This window comes from Pezoporus wallicus, unplaced genomic scaffold (assembly GCF_028554395.1).
Source record: "Pezoporus wallicus isolate ANWC-B61680 ecotype Strahan unplaced genomic scaffold, APGP_CSIRO_Pwel_v1 contig_8827, whole genome shotgun sequence".
In the NCBI taxonomy this organism is placed as follows: domain Eukaryota; kingdom Metazoa; phylum Chordata; class Aves; order Psittaciformes; family Psittacidae; genus Pezoporus; species Pezoporus wallicus.
Window position 1 is genome coordinate 431,583 of NW_026639709.1, and position 19,976 is coordinate 451,558.

At 48.4% G+C, this 19,976-nt stretch overlaps 1 protein-coding gene across 5 annotated transcripts in view; it reads left to right on the forward strand.

Annotated features, from left to right (window-relative positions):
* The first annotated feature begins 3,100 nt into the window (after window positions 1–3,100).
* REEP1 (receptor accessory protein 1) overlaps window positions 3,101–19,976 on the forward strand; it is a 67,556-nt gene continuing 50,680 nt past the window's right edge. For 2 of the 5 annotated variants that reach the window (XM_057415536.1, XM_057415538.1), the window contains exon 1: window positions 3,102–3,336. In XM_057415536.1, coding sequence (XP_057271519.1) covers window positions 3,305–3,336 — 32 coding nt within the window. In that variant the 5' untranslated portion in view covers window positions 3,102–3,304. Of the gene's footprint in view, window positions 3,337–19,976 lie in introns of all 5 variants that reach the window. The other 3 variants (XM_057415535.1, XM_057415537.1, XM_057415540.1) reach the window with 3 other exon arrangements.

The window sequence follows — 19,976 nt, forward strand, 5'->3', positions numbered from 1 at the left end:
ACTTCAAGCCTGCCTGACAGAAAGGAGAACTGTGGGTCAGAAGTGATGGCAATGAGCAGGATTTGCAGGGAACAGTGTGAGCTGGAAGAGGTTGGAAGGAGCCAAGAGGGCATGAGGTCGAGTTACGCTTTGGGCACAGAGATGTTTTGCTGTACCATTGGGTGCTATCCCCTGTGTACTCTCTTTAGCATCTGGGATCTTCTCCTGTTGCTCCATTTTTCTATGCTTGGAATTTGCAGCAAGTACTAAGTGTTGGGTTCTGTGTGCTATGGTGACTCCACAGATTTTCATGCAGAGAGATGAGTGCCTTAGACTTCATAATATCACATCAGTAACTGTAATAATGTGGAGTGTCTGCCAACACGCAGTCTAGAATCTCACACTAAATAATCCTGATATATGAAAAATCTTGGATACCAGATTTCCAAGTATTTATGTAGCTATGATACACAAGCAAAACAGCCATGGGATGATTCACTGTTTGGGCTAGATGGCCTAATGGTTTCTCTGGGAGAGAAGGCAGCTCTTGCAGAGAGCATTCTTGTCCAGAGAAGCTGCCTAATTTCCACTTGCTCACTGCAGCCAACCACCCAGGCCTGTCTTTGTGGTGCTTGGGTAGCACTCAAAGTGATGCTGGCACTGTAAGCACTTGCAGTCCCAGAGGCAGGAATGTTTGGTGGTGGCCCTGCAGCTCCAGCTGTGGCTCACAGCTTCTTTGTCACCAGAGAACACCAGTCACGGAGCAGACTGCAACCCAAGATGAGGAGGTAGCAGCTTGTTGCAGGTCAGAGCGTGGGGTGGAAGTTCCCTCTGGTGGAGGAACAGGCCCGGTACAGAGAGAAGAGGGCAAAATCGTAGAGTCATAGAGCAACATGGCCATGTGGATGCTCCCTCTAGAAGATAATGTTGTAGAGGTGCTGAAGGACTGGAGTATTGGTCGATGAGAAATGTAGCATGAGCCGGCTTCAGTGTGTGCTCACAGCCCAGAAAGCCAACCGTATCCTGGGCTGCATCAAAAGAAGCGTGACCAGCAGGTCAAAGGAGGTGATCCTGCCCCTCTACTCTGCTCTTGTGAGACCTCACCTGGAGCATTGTGTGCAGTTCTGGTGTCCTCAACATAAAAAGGACATGGAACTGTTGGAACAAGTCCAGAGGAGGCCACGAGGATGATCAGGGGACTGGAGCACCTCCTGTGTGAAGACAGGCTGAGAAAGTTGGGGCTGTTCAGGCTGGAGAAGAGAAGGCTGTGTGGAGACCTCAGAGCAGCCTTCCAGTATCTGAAGGGGGCCTATAGGGATGCTGGGAAGGGACTCTTCATTAGGGACTGTAGTGATAGGACAAGGGGGAAGGGATTAAAACTTAAACAGGGGAAGTTTAGATTGGATATAAGGAAGAAGTTCTTCACTGTGAGGGTGGTGAGGCACCGGAATGGGCTGCCCAGGGAGGTTGTGAATGCTCCATCCCTGGTGGTGTTCAAGGCCAGGTTGAACAGAGCCTTGGATGACACAGTGTAGTGTGAGGTTTCCCTGCCCATTGCAGGGGGTTGGAACTGAATGATCTTAAGGTCCTTTCCAACCCTAACTATTCTATGATTCTGTGTCTGTCTATAGTTGCAGCTTTAGCTGGGTAGTAGGGGTGCTACATATCTACATCCTAACTACAGATGATCCCATTGTGGAGCTGAGCAGGAGAAAGGAAGTAGGTAAGGACTGGATATTGCAGGATGATCATGGGGATGGGCAGGAGTCTGAGGATGTCTGTGGCCAGCTGGGGCTGGACAGGTCTGAGATCAGCTGCTGCCTCTGCTGTCTCTGGTTGGAAATGATCAATCTCTCCCTATAAGAGCTCCTCACAGGTGACTCATGATACTTGAGGGAATTTCAGCCTCTCGCAGCTCTGCTGTCTCAGACTGATGGGGACAGATTTGCTGCAGAAGCACAGTCCTAGAAAAGAACAATTGTTGGGCATAGAGGCAGGGATCCACCCCTCCAGTGTGGCTGGAGCCCTGGCCCTAACACCTGAAACCACTGATTGCTCCATGGAGCAGCTTCTGAGTAAACCTCAGGGCTGGTTTCACGGTGGCAAGTTTGAGATTGAAGGGTTGCCACAAGACTAAAATGAATTCCCATTTCTGTCAATTGTCACATTGGGCATGTGCCAGTGTAGTAAAGGAAAAGAAGCAGAACCTAAAGGAAGCTTAGGGCAGAACCACATGCAGATCAAGCCAACATTGTGGATGAACCCCTGTCCTCAGCGAAGTGGTGGACACTGTTAAGATTTGACTGGACAGGGTGCTGGGACATCTGCACTAGGTCATGCTTTGCCAAGGCAAGTTGGACCAGATGACCCTTAAGGTCCTTTCCAACCTGGGGTTCTATGATTCTGGGATTCTATGATTTGTTGTTTTGCATGCGGGCAAATGCTGCTTGTGGACATGAGATTTGCGAGCTGTGAGACCCCTAATGAAAACCAGCATGGAGGAGAGATGGCTAGCTCTTGTCACTGCCATTGACGGGGATCCACCTGGATTGTGTGGCTCACACCCTTGTCTGTTGTGTTGGGAAGCTTTGGGGTGTGGAGAGGAATCCATTCTCTTCCTATATATCCAAGAAGCCCATGGACACTACACCTTAGCTTTGCCCTTGCATTGGTACAACAAGGGGTAATGGGTTAAAACTTAAACAGGGGAAGTTTAGATTGGGTATAAGGAAGAAGTTCTTTACTGTGAGGGTGGTGAGGCACTGGTGCAGGTTGGCCAAGGAAGTGGTGAATGCTCCATCCCTGCCAGCGTTCAAAGCCAGGTTGGACAGAGCCTTGGGTGACATGGCCTAGGGTGAGGTGTCCCTGCCCATGGCAGGGGGGTTGGAACTGGATGATCTTAAGGTCCTTTCCAACCCAAACCATTCTATGACAGGAGCAGTCTAGACTGGGTTGGCTTCGTGTCCTGCAGGGCTATGGTGGTCCAGCCACCGCCCTCCCGTAAGGGGAGGGATGGATGGATGTCGCTGGGGAGGCAGGGAGCGCCGGGGAAGCATCTCCTCATCCCTCCTCCTCCTCCTCCCGCAGCGCCGAGCACCGGGGCGGGCAGGGGGAGAGGCGGCCGCGGGCCCTGCCCAATCTCCGCGGCCGGGCCCGGTTGCGCGTTGGCTGCCGGCGGCGGCGCCGCCAGTGAGGCTGCGCTGAGGCTGCGGGGCCGGATGGCCGAGCCGCCCGCCCCGCTCACTCGGGCGGCGGCCGGCGGCGGGCGAGGAGCCGGGGCGAGCCCTCCCCAGCGGGAGAGCCGAGCCCTGCGGCACGCAGCGCCATGGTCTCATGGATCATCTCCAGGCTCGTGGTGTGAGTAAGCTGCCGGCCGGCACCTGCATGCGCCTGTCTGCCTGTGCGTGTGTGTGTGTGTGTATGCATATGCATGTCTATATGTCCATGTCTGTATGACCATGCGCTGCCTGGTCCCGCTCACCCGCGCTGTGAATACGCGGTGCTAGCGGCTGCTCGGCTAATTTTAGCCGGTTGTTGTTAGGGATGTGGCGCTCGGCTGCTTTTGGTGGGAGAAAATAGGTGGGTCAGGCGGTGTTTGCCAGCGTGGGGGCATTCCCAGGGGATAAAGCAAGGTGACAAGGGAGGAGGAGGAGGATGGTTGGTACCGCGCGGTGATGGAGGGGCTCGGGGTCAGGATGGAGGGGACCGAGCATCTGCGGGGGGGAAATGGAGGTGGGTTTGGGCAGCGGCGCTTTGTTAGCGGGGCTCGGCGGGGACTCGCGAGGGGGCGCGGGAGAGGCGCTGCGGGGTCTCCCCTCGCTGCCGCCTCCTCTCTTATTTTGGGTAAAGAAACCCCCAAACCCGTCCTTCCCTCTTGGCACCTTGCTGTCCTCTCAAAACCTGGGCTCGGTTGCTCTCTAACCTTTGGGGAGAAGCGTGTGGCGCTCTGCGCTTGTCCTGCAGCCTTTCCCATGGCTGTAGGTGGGAACGCATGTAGAAATCCCTGGAAATTCTTCCCAGGCACCAGGGGAAAAATGGAGCGAGCTCGAGGTTTATGTTCGTGTGCCGCACCTGAGAAGAGGTTCAGTGGGAGAAGAGCATTTCTAATGGCACTAGGGAAAATTCCTGGGGGAGGAGGGAGGGAGTTGAGGCTTAAGGTGGGGCAGCAGGCTGGCTGCTCTGTCTCCATGCTGGAAGCGGGGCTGGTCAAGGTTAGTGCACTGAATCACATGAATCCTTTGCCAGTTTCCTCTGCCCTGCTACACAGAACTGCAGACCGAGGAGAGCATGTGTTGTGCTCTTAAGTTATTGCAGAGGGGCTGCGAGGGCCTGTAGCTTTCTTTGTCTCAAAGCAGCATGCCATGATGTTGCACCAGCAGCATGGTTCCAGCAAGGCATTGTCAAGGTCTCCTCTTCTGCTGTATGAGATGAAACATCATAAAGAAAGCTCACCTTGGTCTAAGCCATGTCTCTGTGTCACTGAGACATCAGGTGGCTGTCGGATATGAATATCTGGAGGGGCTCCAGAGTTGTATTCAGCCCCTGGAGCTGTTATCACCTGGATTCAGCTGCAGTGTCACTGGGTTTGCACTTCAGTATGGGGAGGCATGTTAAATATTTCAGTGATTTAATTTGACCAGTATAACTGTGCAGGTGTCTCTGATAGCAATGGGAGATGAGTTGTCCAAGGCTGCTTTTCTTTCTTTACTAGTGTTATTTCCACTTTGAAACAACCTGTCATCACATAGCCCAGCTCATCCTCACCAACAAAGAAGTCTACACAGAGACAGTAGCTTAACTTCCTTGCTTTGACACACAGGCACATGTATGGGTGATTTCACCGAAGACACATGGACTGGGTAAAAACCTGGTAGGGGCAGTTCATAGAGCAGTTGATATCTGTAGTCAGGAATCAGCTGAACATAGAAACCTTCCTGTTCCCTTCAGCTTTATGTATCTGAATAGCATGTCACAGTGTGAAATCAGCTGTGTAGAAGGTGGTACCAGTTATTTGTTATGCTAGAATTTTAAGAGCAAATAACATTTTGGATATACGGTGTAAGTATGAATCATTTAGTAATCATAGTGATGATTGTAGAAGAGTTTTTGCAGGAAACCTAGGGCAAGCCAAACTTCATCGCCACTCTTTGCACTGCTGCTTAGTACCATAGAATCATCGAACGGTTTAGGTTGGAAGGGACCTTAAAGCCCTGCCATGGGCAGGGACCCCTTCCACTAGAGCAGCTTGCTCCAAGCCCCTGTGTCCAACCTGGCCTTGAACACTGCCAGGGATGGGGCAGCCACAGCTTCTCTGGGCACCCTGTGCCAGCTTTCACAGGGAAGAGCTTTCCAGTGTCTAATCTCAGTCTCCCCTCTGTCACTTTAAAGCCCTGAGGGAGCTCAGTTGGGCTTCAGCTTTCCTAACCTTTAAGAATGTTTTGCACCAGGAAGTGCTGGTTTCTTATGATCCCAGTAAGAAACGTGGACTCTGTAGAGTATTGCTTGAAACCCCATTTCCTAGAGCCAACATTACACCAAAAAAGAGGAGCGTGTATATAATCTTACATCGCATCAGATGCTGGAAAGCCTAACAAGACAAACAAAGGCAGTCAGGTGGTTTCTTGCTGGTGACCAGTGAGCTTCATCCAGGCTCCTTCCTTACTATTAACCAGCTGAGTTGGTCCTACACCAGGAGGTATATGCAGCACAAAGGAGGGCAAGAAAAGACAGGACAGCACAGCACAGACCTGCTCCCATTCAGGTTAGCTCTTAGGTGCATCGCTGAACTCCTTGAGTACTGTGGTCTTCACATTAGGATCATGACAAAGATTTAGCTTCTCTAATCCCATTTTGAGTCACTAGTTGATGCATCAGCACAGATAGCTGTGCTATAAGCACAGTGCCCAGCTGGTTGGGCTTTTTTCCCCCCTGCTCATGCTTATTTAGCTGCTTTTTCATCAAATCTTGTTAGCTGATAAGGATTATGGGGAATGTGGTTTGGTTTCATCACACGGTGGATATTGCTTTGTGCTCTTCTGCTGATCTCTATGGGGTTATGGCTGATATGACTCAGCTAATAGGAAGGGCTTTAAAACAGAAGGCAAACCTTTGCTTTGGCTCTTGGGTGCTTTGTTGCTTCTGCTGTCTTGGGTTTGGTTCTTACTGTCTCTGTCCTGGCACTTTCTAGTACCAAATTGTTGCTGACGGAGAGGAGCCTATGAGCACTTCTCACCCACTTCAGCAGGAAATCGCTGCAGACCTCTTCCATCATTTCAGCTGTAGTGTCTGGGCCTTGTGTTCATGCTGGAGTGCTGGCTGGTGCTGTGTTGCCTGGGACCCCCACTTCAGAGCAGCACCTTGTCCTGCCACAGCTGTGTGATAAAGTCAAAGACTTTATTATGTCAGGACCTGTACAAACCTGAAACAAAAAGATAATCCTGTCCCTGTATAGTTCTCCTTTAAGAGCTCAGTTCTCATCCTCCTGTGGTGCAGGGGGGTTTTCTCCCTTACCTCAATGACAGCAACATCAGGATGTTCTTCTTCTCATGGTAATAGGTTACAGGTGACTTTTCCACCAATGGGTGTCTCTGATCACTGTAATTGTTGCATCAGGTTAAAGAATTCTTTCATTCTTCTTTGGTTTTATTTGGGTTTGGAGTTATTTGTTGCTTGGTCTCTCCCAGTTACTGCAATGGGATCACATCCTTACTCGTGGCTTAATTACAGCCTCTTTTTTATCCATCATCTGTGAGTACATCTCAGAGGACATCCTGGCACACCTGTATCTCGGTTTGCTCCTCTGGGAAGTGTAATGAACTGTGCTGAATTCATCTTCCCTGAGACACACCAGAAGGGATCAGTGGCATGTCCTGCCATCTACAGTTCACTGCTGTTCATTCCAAAGGAGATTCTTTCTTGCTTCAAATGGTAGAGACCACTCTAGCAGAAGGACTTGGGATTTGTCTTCATTATTGGAGTCCAATTTGTCTACAGTGCACAGCACTGGCATTCCTAGGTGGTTACTGCTCTGCTATACCTCTTGGCTGTTGTCTAAAAGCATTTTGAGTTAAAAGTGGTATATATAGAGAGTTACAGAATGGTTTGGGTTGGAAAGGACCTTAAGATCATCCAGTTCCAGCCCCCCTGACATGGGCAGGGACACTTCACACCAGACCATGTCACCCAAGGCTCTGTCCAGCCGGGCCTTGAGCACTGCCAGGGATGGAGCATTCACAGCTTCCCTGAGCAACCCATTCCAGTGCCTCACCACCCTCACAGTAAAGAACTTCCTTAGATCTAACCTGAACTTTCCCTGTTTAAGTCTGAACCCATCACCCCTTGTCCTGTCACTACAGTCATAGAATCATAGAATAGTTAGGGTTGGAAAGGACCTTAAGATCATCCAGTTCCAACCCCCCTGCCATGGGCAGGGACACCTCACGCTAAATCCCTGATGAAGAGTCTCTCTCCGGTATCCTTGTCAATGCAGCCTATTGCATTTGCCTGAAATTCCTATTCTTTTCCCACAAACATGGAACTTGCTCTTTGTGCTTGGAGCAATGCAGAGCAAAAATACAGATTTTGGCTCCAATTCTGACAGTTCGGCACTGTGAAAGCCTTTTCATCTGCACTGTGTGGCAGAGGAAGGAGATGTCAGTAGAAATGAGGCTGGATCAGACGGGTCATCAATAGTTGACATGATTCTGCATGTCTTGGGCAGTTGAATTCTTGCTGTGAGGAGCTTCGGAGTGCATTGCGGATTACTACAGAATGGTTAAACAGGATGAAAACCCACAGCCTTAATGATGCTTTTTCGCCTGTATTTGTTTTCTTGTAAATCAAATCATCAGTAATGGCCTGTCTGTTCTCTCATGGTTTGATGTAAAGTGGGGTGGCAGCCTCATTTATGAGCATATAGGGAATTCCCAGCCCTGTGTGGAAGTAACAGGGATTTACCAGAGGTAATCTGTTTTCTAGGTGCCACTGGGAGTGGGTAGGTCTGTCAAAGCCAAAGAGGAACCAAGGAATTATTTAACCTGATGAGTGAGGTTTCTTCCCCTGTCACAATTTGTCAGCTTTCTCTTTCCTCTTTTCCATTTCAGAGAAACTTAGCACATCCTTCCTGCTCCTGTGTGTGTATGGCAAACCTGGAGAGATTTATGAATGAAAAAACCCACCCCAAACTCCATATAATAGATACTATATGATGGCAGAAAATAACTTGCATCCTCTTTCTCAGAGGCAGGCAGGGACAGGAGCTGCTCAAGCAGGTGAAGGCATAGCAGAGCCCAGTGCTTTGGTCGTTGGAATGTCAGTGTTTCAGTTGTTACACACCACGTGTGTGAAGGTCCCTCTTCACAGTCTGTGTTATTTGCTTGGTGCTGGCCGGTGATGTGAAGGATTCTGGTTTTTATTGCTTTGTATGGAATGGCTTTAACCTGCCAGAGGGGAGATTGAGATGAGCTCTTAGGCAGAAGCTCTTCCCTGTGAGGGTGCTGAGGCGCTGGCCCAGGGTGCCCAGAGAAGCTGTGGCTGCCCCATCCCTGGCAGTGTTCAAGGGCAGGTTGGACACAGGGGCTTGGAGCAAGCTGCTCTAGTGGAAGGTGTCCCTGCTGGTGGCAGGGGTTGGAACTGGATGAGCTTTAAGGTCCCTTCCAACCCAAACCATTCTATGAACAGCAAGCAGTCTCTGTGGCTCCCAGCTCAGCACCACCACGTGCATCCCTGCCTGTACAGCTCTGCCGAGGGGAGAGGAGACAGCAAGTGACAGAGGCGCAGGTGTGACATTTGCTTTGCCCTTCGTGTGAAACGCGACCCTGGTGCTGGCACTGCAGGATAATGCTGCTGCTGCTCTGCCAGCCTGACCCAGATACTCCTGCTTAGGCACAGATGCGCTGGGAATGCTTCTAGCCCCAGTGGGGAAGTGTTTCTGTGTGCACAGCACAGATGTTACTAGTCCTGGTTTGGTGAGGAAGGATGTTGTACCAAACTAAAGTTGTGGGATATAGCTGAGGGACTTGGTCTTTACAGCTGCCCTAATACAGTGTTTTGCCCTTGTGGGACTCTTTCCATTTCACTCTATTAAAGCACTTTGAAGCATTCATTTAGTGCTGTGTTAGAATGATTTTTGCTGCCATTGTACTGGTAAGGGTGCTGAGGCACTGGGAGATCAAGTGATGTGTCCAGTATTCCATAGAAAACCTATATAACTGTATAACCTATAGACAACAGGAATATTTCCTCCAGGCTCCTTGATCAATAAATTAATGGAAGGGGATCTGAGCAAGGGAATTGGGCAGTGTGTTTGTGGTTCATTTTATGGATTTGTGATTGATTAGATCAAAACTACGGACTTGCATAGCTCCTACCTGAAATTCTCAAACATCCGAAGGGTTAAATACTCTGAATAGTGAGCCATTCCCTTTCAGATCCTCGGGGCTGTTGTCAGTGTCACAGAGAGCAGAATGCAACAGGCAGACTGCCCAAGTCAGGCTCCTAAGTCAAGGAATTACACTACTTAAAACTGGTAAATCCTAAGATCTTAGGAAGAAGTTCTTTACCACTGTGAGGATGGTGAAGGCCTGGCAGTGTTCAAGGCCAGGCTGGATGGGCCTTGGAACAACCTGGCTTTAAGGTCCCTTCCAACCCAAACCATTCTATACTTCTATGATCATGCCTCCTACTTCTTTAGCAGTTGCTTCTAAGTATTAAGAACTGCATTTGCCTTTCTGCTTCCATGCTTTCAGCAGACAGAGGTGGTATCTTGGGAACTTTCAGGCTAATCTTAAAGGTAGGTGAAGATTTGGGTGCTGCAGGAGTATTCACAGAATCATAGAATGGTTTGGGTTGGAAAGGACCTTAAGATCATCCAGTTCCAAGCCCCCTGCCATGGGCAGGGAAACCTCACACTAGACCATGCCACCCAAGGCTCTGTCCAACCTGCCGTTGAACATTGCCAGGGATGGAGCATTCACATCTTCCCTGGGCAACCCATTCCAGTGCCTCACCACCCTCACAGTAAAGAATTTCTTTCTTAGATCCAGTCTAAACTTCCCCTGTTTAAGTTCTAACCCATTACCCCTTGTCCTGTCACTACAGTCCCTAATAAAGGGTCCCTCCCCAGCATCCCTATAGGCCCCTTCAGATACTGGAAGGCTGCTCTGAGGTCTCCACGCAGCCTTCTCTTCTCCAGGCTGAACAGCCCCAGCTTTCTCAGCCTGTCTTCATACAGGAGGTGCTCCAGTCCCCTGATCATCCTCGTGGCCTCCTCTGGACTTGTTCCAACAGTTCCATGTCCTTTTTATGTTGAGGACACCAGAACTGCACACAATGCTCCAGGTGGGGTCTCATGAGAGCATTGTCCAGTTTGGATTACCATAGAACTTTTAGTTGTCAACATTTCTTCCATGTCCATGTTAGGCAGCTAGGATCTGAGTCTGTTTCCTTTTGTTGATTTCAACACTTGACTGGGTTAGGGTCAGGGTCAGTCAGCACATTTCAGGTAGGTCTGGTGAGTTGAAACAGCTTAACAGAGGGATTCATCCTTGTAATGGGGCTTTTGGCAAGCGAAACACTTAGATGGCGAAATCTGACTTAAATCACCGGTGTTGTTGAAATTCATCACGTGCTGTTTTCGTAGAAAGGTGCCCTAGAATCACAGAATGGTTTGGGTTGGAAATGACCTTAAGATCATCTGGTTCCACCCCCCTGCCATGATCAGGGACATCTCACACTAAACCATGTCACCCAAGGCTCTGTCCAATCTGGCCTTGAACACCGCCAGGGAAGGGGCATTTACCACTTCCCTGGGCAGCCTGTGCCAGCACCTCACCACCCTTACAATACTTCCCCATGTCTCATAGTTCCATTCCATGTCCCATACTTTCATTATTACTCATATGCTCTTTAGATTGTGAACTCTTTGGGGCAGGAAGTCTCATTTAGTGTTCTTGATTTTGCAGCATGTCCTGGTTTCACTGGGGTAGAGTTAATTTCCTCCCGAGGCACCCTTGGCAATGGCATTTAGTCTGTAGCTGGTTCTCCTGACTTCTGTAGTAATATAGAAATAAATAATGTATGAATAAATGCAGCTCTGCCTCCTGTGTGAATCATTTATGAGACTGATCCTGTGCTCCTTGGTAATTTCTTTGTGACACTGTGCCTGGTACAGTGGTCACATGCATGTCGTAGGACAGGATTCCTGCTCTGAGGAGCTCTGAGCTCAATCGGTGAAATACAGGCAAACCAGATGGTGGGCACGGTGATGAGAATGAACAAGAAGAAGCCACAAAACGAAAGCTGTGTTTTATCTTGCCATGAACAGTATGTTTCTGAGGAGAAGGACTGAGATAACAGGAGAGGGTTTGCCTCATCATGCAGGCAGGACCTGGAGCAGCGTGTCAGGACTAGAAACATGGGTGGTGCTTTCCAAGCTTCATCTTTTGAGATGCACCTCAGAGCAGGCACGTTTCCTTAGTAGGACACTCTGCTTTTTGTTCCTCGTAGATCATTTTGCAGGATCTAGAAGGTGAGGATCAAGGGATCTTAGTTTGATATGGATGATAAAGCAGTGACCTGTAGGCTGCCACGTAGCCAGAAGGGCAAGGATGCTGGGGTGGGACTCTTCATTAGGGACTGTAGTGATAGGACAAGGGGTAACGGGTTAAAACTTAAACAGGGGAAGTTTAGGTATAAGGAAGAAGTTCTTTACTGTGAGGGTAACTGGAATGGGTTGCCCAAGGAGATTGTGAATGCTCCATCCCTGGAAGCGTTCAAGGCCAGGTTGGACAGAGCCTTGGGTGACATGGTTTAGTGTGAGGTTTCCCTGCCCATGGCAGGGGGATTGGAACTGGATGATCTTAAGGTCCTTTCCAACCCAAACCATTCTGTGAGTCTATTATACTGATGGGGGAGAGAAGCTGGTAGTACAGTAAGTAGAACTGAAGAGCAGGGATTGTGTTTCAAAAGGGACACACATTTATATGGAGGCAGAGGATTAGGTGTCAGGTTGGAGACAGACACTTGGGAGCAGCAGGGGGACAGCTGGGAGCGCTGCCCTGCTGACACATTGCATAACAGTTGTTTCTTCAGATGCTGCCTCCTTGTTTGCTGTGCCCCTTCCTGCTCACACACTGATTGCTGCTAAATAAGGACCAATTCCAAAGGAGGAATTGATCAACTGGTCGATAAAGCTACAGTTTGCCTTCCCCCATTCTCTCTGATGGAGCCAGCAGTCATCATTTTGCTTCCAAAATGGCCAATCTTACAGGGCAACGAACCCCGTATTGATGAACCTGTTTGTGAGGAGCTAGAAAGAATGTCCCTCATGGAATTTTGTGCCTTTTTGGATGTAGGCAACGTGTGTCGCCTGCCTTTGAGTCTACCAAGCAAGTCAGTGCTATCAGCATCAACAGTTGCAGCTTCTGCTCAAGGAGCTCTTGAGTTCATCCTGTTGCTTCCTTTCATTCAGCTCAGTTGAGCTCATTTATTCTATCTCTTGTTGCCAGCCTTTAAATAAGTGTTTTTAGAGGAAAGCCAAAACCTGACAGACATTGCTTGCCTCATGTTCTAGAGGGAGGCTTATGACAAAGAACTTGTATGAGGGAGGAGGAAGAGACTTGTGCTGCAGATTCTGTATGGGAATACCAAGAGCCTGGATTCAGCAGTGCTGCAGAGGGCAAGTTAGCTATTATTTCTGAATGTGGTACCTCTAAAACAGACTTGAGTGGTAACTTCTGTCCATATAAGCTGTCAGTTCTGCTTCACATGGGATAGACCTTGCTGTGGGCATGAGGCACGCTCTCTGCAGTAGAAGTTGGCACTGTAAATATGAATTGAGAGCTGAGATTTCCAACCCAGTGTTAGAAAGTCTAGGGATGCTGTGGGATGTTTTGCATAGGGATGGGTTTTCTTACGGCAGAGCAATCCTGACTGGAGGAGTGAAACCAGGGATCTTAGATGACATTTCATGAGGAAAACCCCTCTAGGAATGAGAGATAGGAAGCGCTTGGTCAAGACTAAGAGCAGAACAATCACAGGGAGGCAAGCTTCTCCTGTCATCCAACACTTCATGGCTACCCTTGTCTTGATGTCTTCAGCCCAAATGCTCTCACACTCGGTGTGAGCGTGTGGGCAGAATCATAGGATCACAGAATAGTTTCGGTTGGGAAGGACCTTAAGATCATCCAGTTCCAAGCCCCTGCCATGGGCAGGGACACCTCACACTAAACCATGTCACCCAAGGCTCTGTCCAACCTGTCCTTGAGCACTGCCAGGGGTGGAGCATTCCCAACTTCCCTGGGCAACCCATTCCAGTGCCTCACCACCCTTACAGTAAAGAATTTCTTTCTTAGATCCAATCTAAACTTCCCCTGTTTAAGTTTTAACCCGTTACCCCTTGTCCTATCACTACAGTCCCTAATGAAGAGTCCCTCCCCAGCATCCTTATAGGCCCCCCCTCAGATACTGGAAGGCTGCTGGAAGATGCAGAGCATCTCACCCAGGCTGCAGGTCAAACAGCCATAGTGATAAGGTTGCTGCTCTGCCTCAGGCCGTTCCCACTGGGCTGCTATGGGCCATGCTCTGCCTTGGACCCCTTCATGGACAAGCAGTTTGAGGCTCTTAGGCCTCATCCTGCTCATTGGAAGGGTTTTGCTTGTCCTGCTGCTTCTTCTGCTGGGGACTTGGGAAGCCGTTTGTCTGTGCGGGTCTAAACTTAGACTTTTAAGCCACCCATGTTATGTGACCCACAACAAACTATCCCTGGTGTTAGATCAGCCTGAATAACACCATCTGGCTCCTAAAATCTACCTGCAGAATTCATGGTGACACTTGAAGGAGAAAGATGGAGGCTGGAGCTGCCCAGAGGCTGAAAGGCTTTAGGTTTAGTGATATATTTCAAGGGAAAAGACTGGGATGATAATGGGCACAGGCACTGAATGGGACTTTCTGCCTTCTGGATGATCTGTGTAGGTGTGAGTTGAAGCACATTGACAGGGCAGCTTGGAGGCTGTTTACATCTTCCCTGTTTTGCAGCTGAACAAAGGATGCCACTTCCCAGGTTTATTGTTTTCACTCTGCTTCTGAGGATTTTGGCCAAACCAGAAAAGATGCTGCTGTTTAAAAAGAACGTTAAGAATTAAATGGAGATCCTCTGGGGAATACACCCCCTAAGGTTGCATTTGTTGAATTTAAGTAGATCATAAAAATTTCCATGGCAACACACTCTGCCGTCCTATATTCAGAAAGGGTCTTTCTTGTAGGATCAAATAGAGAGAGGAAGCTGTTACTTAAAACAGATACCTTAAACCCACAGTGAACTGAGAGGAAACGGCATCCTGCATCGATGATGTAGGATTTTCTCCTGCTTGTTATATTCTGCTGACCTCTTTTCGTAGCTGTCAGGATGCTGTCACTCAAACCAACCCCCTGCTGACTCTAATGATTTAGGGAGAAACTGTGATCTAATAATCTCTTCTCAGGGATTCTCTCTCGTGGGTATATCCATAGATGTATGGAGCTATAACTGTCATGAATCTCATCACTACGGTAGTTTTTAGCAGGCCTACCAGAATCTCTGTGTTTTATTGCCTATACCTGTGTCTGCGCTTGTAGTCTCCCATCTCACTTGGTCTCATTAGACGAAGCTGGTTTCATCAGTATTTGGATACATTTTGAGATAGATCCTTGTATATGGTGTATAAATGGTATATACGTCTATATGGGGTGCTGTGTCACAGCGGGCTGTCGGGTGGGGACCGGTAATGATGGTTCAGCACCTGAACACTTAGAGATAACCGAGTAGCCACATATTCACTTAGAAGATTTGGAGGTTCTTAGATCCAACAGGAATTGCACCAACTTTTCTCCTTTAACCTAGCAATCAAATCATAGAATCACGGAATGGTTTGGGTTGGAAAGGACCTTAAGATCATCCAGTTCCAACCCCCTGCCATGGGCAGGGACACCTCACACTAAACCATGTCACCCAAGGCTCTGTCCAACCTGGCCTTGAACACTGCCAGGGATGGAGCATTCACCACTTCCTTGGGCAGCCCGTTCCAGTGGCTCAGTGACAAATGCATCATTTATAGGCTCAAAAAAGCCTTACAGGCACATGAGCAGAGGTACAGAATCCTTGTGAAATGAAATAATCCAAACTGAAAAGATGGAATTCAATAGACAAATTCTGGATGTAGTCTTCTAACAACAAACCCACAATAGATGAGAGGGGGAACATAGTTCAGATGTGGCATCACTGCAGCTCCTCTGTTGTGTCTGTGGAAGTGGGCTGAGTGATGCACTGCCCAATTTTAACAAGAGCTACCACAAAGAGCTCTCAGTCCTGGCTTGTGGTGAACCTGAAGGATCAATGGTGGATGTTCTGCAGACAGAGGGAATGAATGGCTGGAAAATGCTGCTTCAGTGCAAACCTCAATCATTTTCTTATCCCTAAGGCAATACCAGGGCTTCAAGTTGTGTTAACTGCTGCAGCCCTGCTGAAGTCAGAGTGGTGTAAATTACCCAGGTCACAACAACAAGGTTGTATTTGCAGCTCAGAACATTGAGGACCTTCTAGAAGGTGCCAGCTGGATCCTAGAAAATTGAATTATAGGCCAGAAATCGGCCAGTTTGGGATAACAGAGAACTTCTGTTCCTTAGGAGCCTCAAATATAAGTGTCTTTGAGTGGGGACAGATGGAGGATAGAGGCTCCCAAGGACATGATTCTGTCAGGGCAGTTGTTTTATCCTTTCTTTCATTTTAGTGTTGGGAATTCAATCACTAGGTTGGAATCAGGCTTTACCTGCCCTTTCAAGACAGCCAATCATACGGGCTGTGCCAAAGCCTGTAATGAAGATATCCCAGATCAGAGTGGTTTGAGTTGGAAGGGGGCTTAAAGCTCATTCAGTTCCAACCCCTGCCACAGGCAGGGACACCTTCCACTAGAGCAGTTTGCTCCAAGCCCCTGTGTCCAACCTGGCCGTGAACACTGCCAGGGATGGGGCAGCCACAGCTTCTCTGGGCACCCTGTGCCAGCGCCTCAGCACCCTCACAGGGAGAAGCTTCTGCCTAAGAGCTCATCTCAGTCTCCCTTCTGGCAGGTTAAAGCCATTCCCCTTGGCCTGTCCCTACAGACCCTTGTCCCAAGCCCCTCTCCAGGTTTCCTATAGCCCCTTCAGGCACTGGAGCTGCTCTAAGGTCTCCTCTTAAGGACCCTTCTCTTCAGCTGAACAAATCCAACTCTCTGCCTGTTTCTGACCCCAGATCTGGAGCTCTCTGTTGAGGTTCCCTATTGAGCTTTTCTCTAATAAGGGTTAATACCCACTGAAGGGTGAGGATGAAGGGCACGACTGCCTTCTCTTTAGATTCAGCCCAAAGAATCCTAATGCCTTATTGCAGACCACTCAAGCCCATACATTTTAAAAGCTCCTTTAATCATGTCAGACAGGAACAAACTCTGCCATCTCTCGTGCTTCATCCCTGTAACCTGATGTGAAGGTGTGTTACGGAGCAGCGTGGTAGCTAACCACAGCCTGCTGCCATTAGCTGTTAGCCAGCATCCCTGATCCTGGCTGTCTAAACCAGTGCTGCTTTCCTGGCTTTCCAGACTTGGGAATGCCAAGGGCTCGCTGACAGCCATTTCCAGCACGCAGGGGGATGTGGCATATGTGATTGGTGATGCAGACCCTATGGATATTTGTATCCAGTGCAGGGTGAGCAGGTCTGGGTGAGAGGCTGCATACAGCCAGAGTGAAAGATCCTGCCTGCCATCCGTGAGGCAGGACATGCATTTTAAGTACATAGATGCTATGCCAGATTTTGCACGGTGCTTAAACCTAAACTGTCTGCTTAGTGTCTCGATTCATAGTTAATGTCATGTAAATCCACTCTGTAAAATCCCTCTCCACACCCAGGATTTACTTATAGATGAGGTATTTTTCCTCTCTTTGCTATAGTGTGTTCTGAGGTGTTTGCGCTCAGATGTGTGCTCAGGCCACTGGCATGGCTCAGCATTCTTTTCCAATTCCCATTCTGCTGAGGTCTGCAGATCCTTGGCTGTAACGAATCAGATCCCTGTTCAAACACTGTTGTGGTTTAGGTATGTTCTCGAAACCAAGAAACCTCACTCTGGGCAGTGAGTGCATCAGGGAGCGCGGTCTGTGAAGACCCGGTTCTCAAGGCACCTTTTCTATCCGGCTCCATGCTGTATGTGAGACAATTAACCATTTCAGGTCAAAGCAGCAAGGCTTTGTTTCCGGAGAGTGGCGTTTGTAACACTCTCATCCTTCTGTGTGAGTCCTCTTGCCTGGGAAGGAGCACAAACGCCGGCCTGTGGCATTTCCACCAGCAGTATCACAATGAATAAGAAGGGATGGAAGCGCATACATAAGATAGCAGGCGGTGTGGGTGTTCCCACAAAAAGCACAAGCTGCCTTCTCAAGGAGCTGCTTGCTTAGAAATCGCTGTAACTTGGAAGCAGGGACTCTCTTTCCCTTTGCTTTCCTCTCCAGAGGTATCTGTGAAGCCTCCATCTGGCTCCTAAGCCTCAGTTTCTCTTTCATTCTATATATTGAGTAGCTACCAGCTGCAAGGTGTGTGTGTGTAAGACAAGATGAGAAGGGAAAAGAGGTGAAGTCCCTAAGCCAAGAGAAAGAGAAGAGGAAAAGCCTTTACTGTTCTGCATTGTGCAGCGCTTGGGCTTTTTATCCCTGCCTGAAACAAAGAGGTATTCCTCATGGTGTAAGAATGGAGCTCTGCCTGTGTCACAGGCTTTGATCTGAACACGCTGGTGCTTGGGGAAATGCAGAAGAGAATGGCGTGCCTTATCCCTTTTACTCTGTAATGCTCTCAGCCAAAGCCTGCCATCCAAAAGGATAAGAGAAGTCTGGGATAGATCAAAATGGAATGCAGATGGGAACATGACATTTTCTGTCAGAATAGAGATTGAGGATCTGCATAGGCATTAAAATCACCCCTGAATCAAGCCCCTTCACCGAATTGAGAGGCTGGGCTTTAAATCCCAACCTTTATAGCATGCACATATATATATATATATATATATATATGTGTGTGTGTGTTTGTGTGTGCATCCGATTTTGTACTCTGAACCTGCAGATTGTTTGTCTGCTCCGCCCTGAGAACCCATTTATCCTGAGGATCTATTCTGAACAGAGATGTTCCCCGCTCGCTTTCAGGCCATCACCTGATGAGATGAAATGAACAAATGTGAGAACTGGCAGTCTTGTGATGCTGTGCTCACTGGGTGAGATCATCTAAGTGCAAGGGTGGAGGTGATAAAGGCTGGCACAGAACATAACCTGGGACTGTGACTTCTGTTTTCAGATCTCACATTGAGCTGGCACCAAACTGCTGCTTTCCAGTGGTGAAAACCAGTTAATTTCCAGCATGGCCAATGGAACCTGTAGATATTCATCATGTCTGAAAGCTGCCTTTTGCCTCAGTAAAGGGTTTTACCCTAGGAATATCTCTATCCAAAGTGAATGATTTCCAGTTCATGTTGTGAAGCTCTCAGTAGGAAGTGCTGTACAGTGAGATGCTTCACTAAGTATCTGCCCTTGCTAGTAAGTCTCTCCTTCACCGTAGGTAATAGCTGGTTGTTAAAACCTGTAATGCAGATGGGTATGAGAATTGGTGGAAGGTAAAAGACATCCCTTCCTCTGCCTTATCTACAGTTACAAACCCAAGGTTTGCTTACTAAAACACTAACGGGACTGAAATCTGCAGTCCTTGGTGTAACAGGAAAGCATTTCACCTGTTAAGGTTCAGGGAGGAGCTATTAAAAAAGAAATCAATGTTGGTTAAGAGCTATAAAACCTGGAGATACTTAATGGGATAAAATGATTTGGGAGGAGCAGGGAAGTAATTGTCTTTTGGTAGCAGAAGTTATGTTCCCCTGTGGGATGAGTCGTGATGTAGGAAGGTTGAATAGCTGTAAAGAGATTCCAGAGTTCAGGAGAGAAGCCTTGCATTTTAAGAAACATCCCAGAGTGCTGAGGAAATGACTGAACTCCACCTTTTCTATCTTGATGTACGTTTGTACATCCATGCTCTTAATGGAGTAAAGCCAAAGAGAGTTTAGTATCCCGTGTGCAAACTGCACGGGTTATATCTGTCACGTCCACCTGCAGAGTGAATTGCAAGTCAGAAGCTTTTAATTTGGGCTGTGGTTCTGGGCAATGTGCAAGTTCCTAAGGGAATGGCATGGATTTTAGAGGCTCTGCGGCTGCATCTCCTCCTGGGAGTATCTTACTACACCCACACTGCTGCTGGTATGCCCCAGGCCAGAAAGAGGGACGCTCTCCTGCCCAACCCCACAAGTTAAAGGCACAGCAGATACAGCTTTTGCACATCAGTGCTGCATGATTATGTCCAACCAGGGCAATGCTCAGCTGGGCTCACAAGAAACCAATCTCTACAACGGGGATAGGAAAACTCAGCTATTACCCAAAGGCTTGGGGAGAATTAATGGAGGATGGTAAGAGACAGGCGCTGGTATTTGTGCCTCGGGTCCTGCTATGCACTCAGTTGTAGGCCTGGAAAGCCTCTTAGAATTATTATCAGGTCAGAGAAATGAAAGCTTCCTGAATCCTGCAGTGGGTTTTTGTGCCGTTACACAGGTGAACCCTTGGAAAGTGCTGAAGATAACTCTTTTTACAATCAGTTTCATTTACTCCTTATTTAGCCTGAAAAGTCAATTCTCCATCTTCTGAAGGGTGAATTTAGGTGCTGGGGTGGAGATTGTCATTTAAGGAAGCCCTTTCAATAAGCTGTAGCTCAATTAAGGCTTCACAGCCTCTGATCCTTATAGAAATGATCACAGCAGGACTATTGGGCATGTGCAGGGTCATTTCCTTTCTCCGGGAGGTTCCCAGCTCCAGCAGCACCAAGGCAGTGTCGTCTTAGCTCAGCTCCAGCCCATGGGCTCTGGTGTTTGGCACAGAGGTAAATCAGCTGATAACGACTGGTGGCTTTGTGT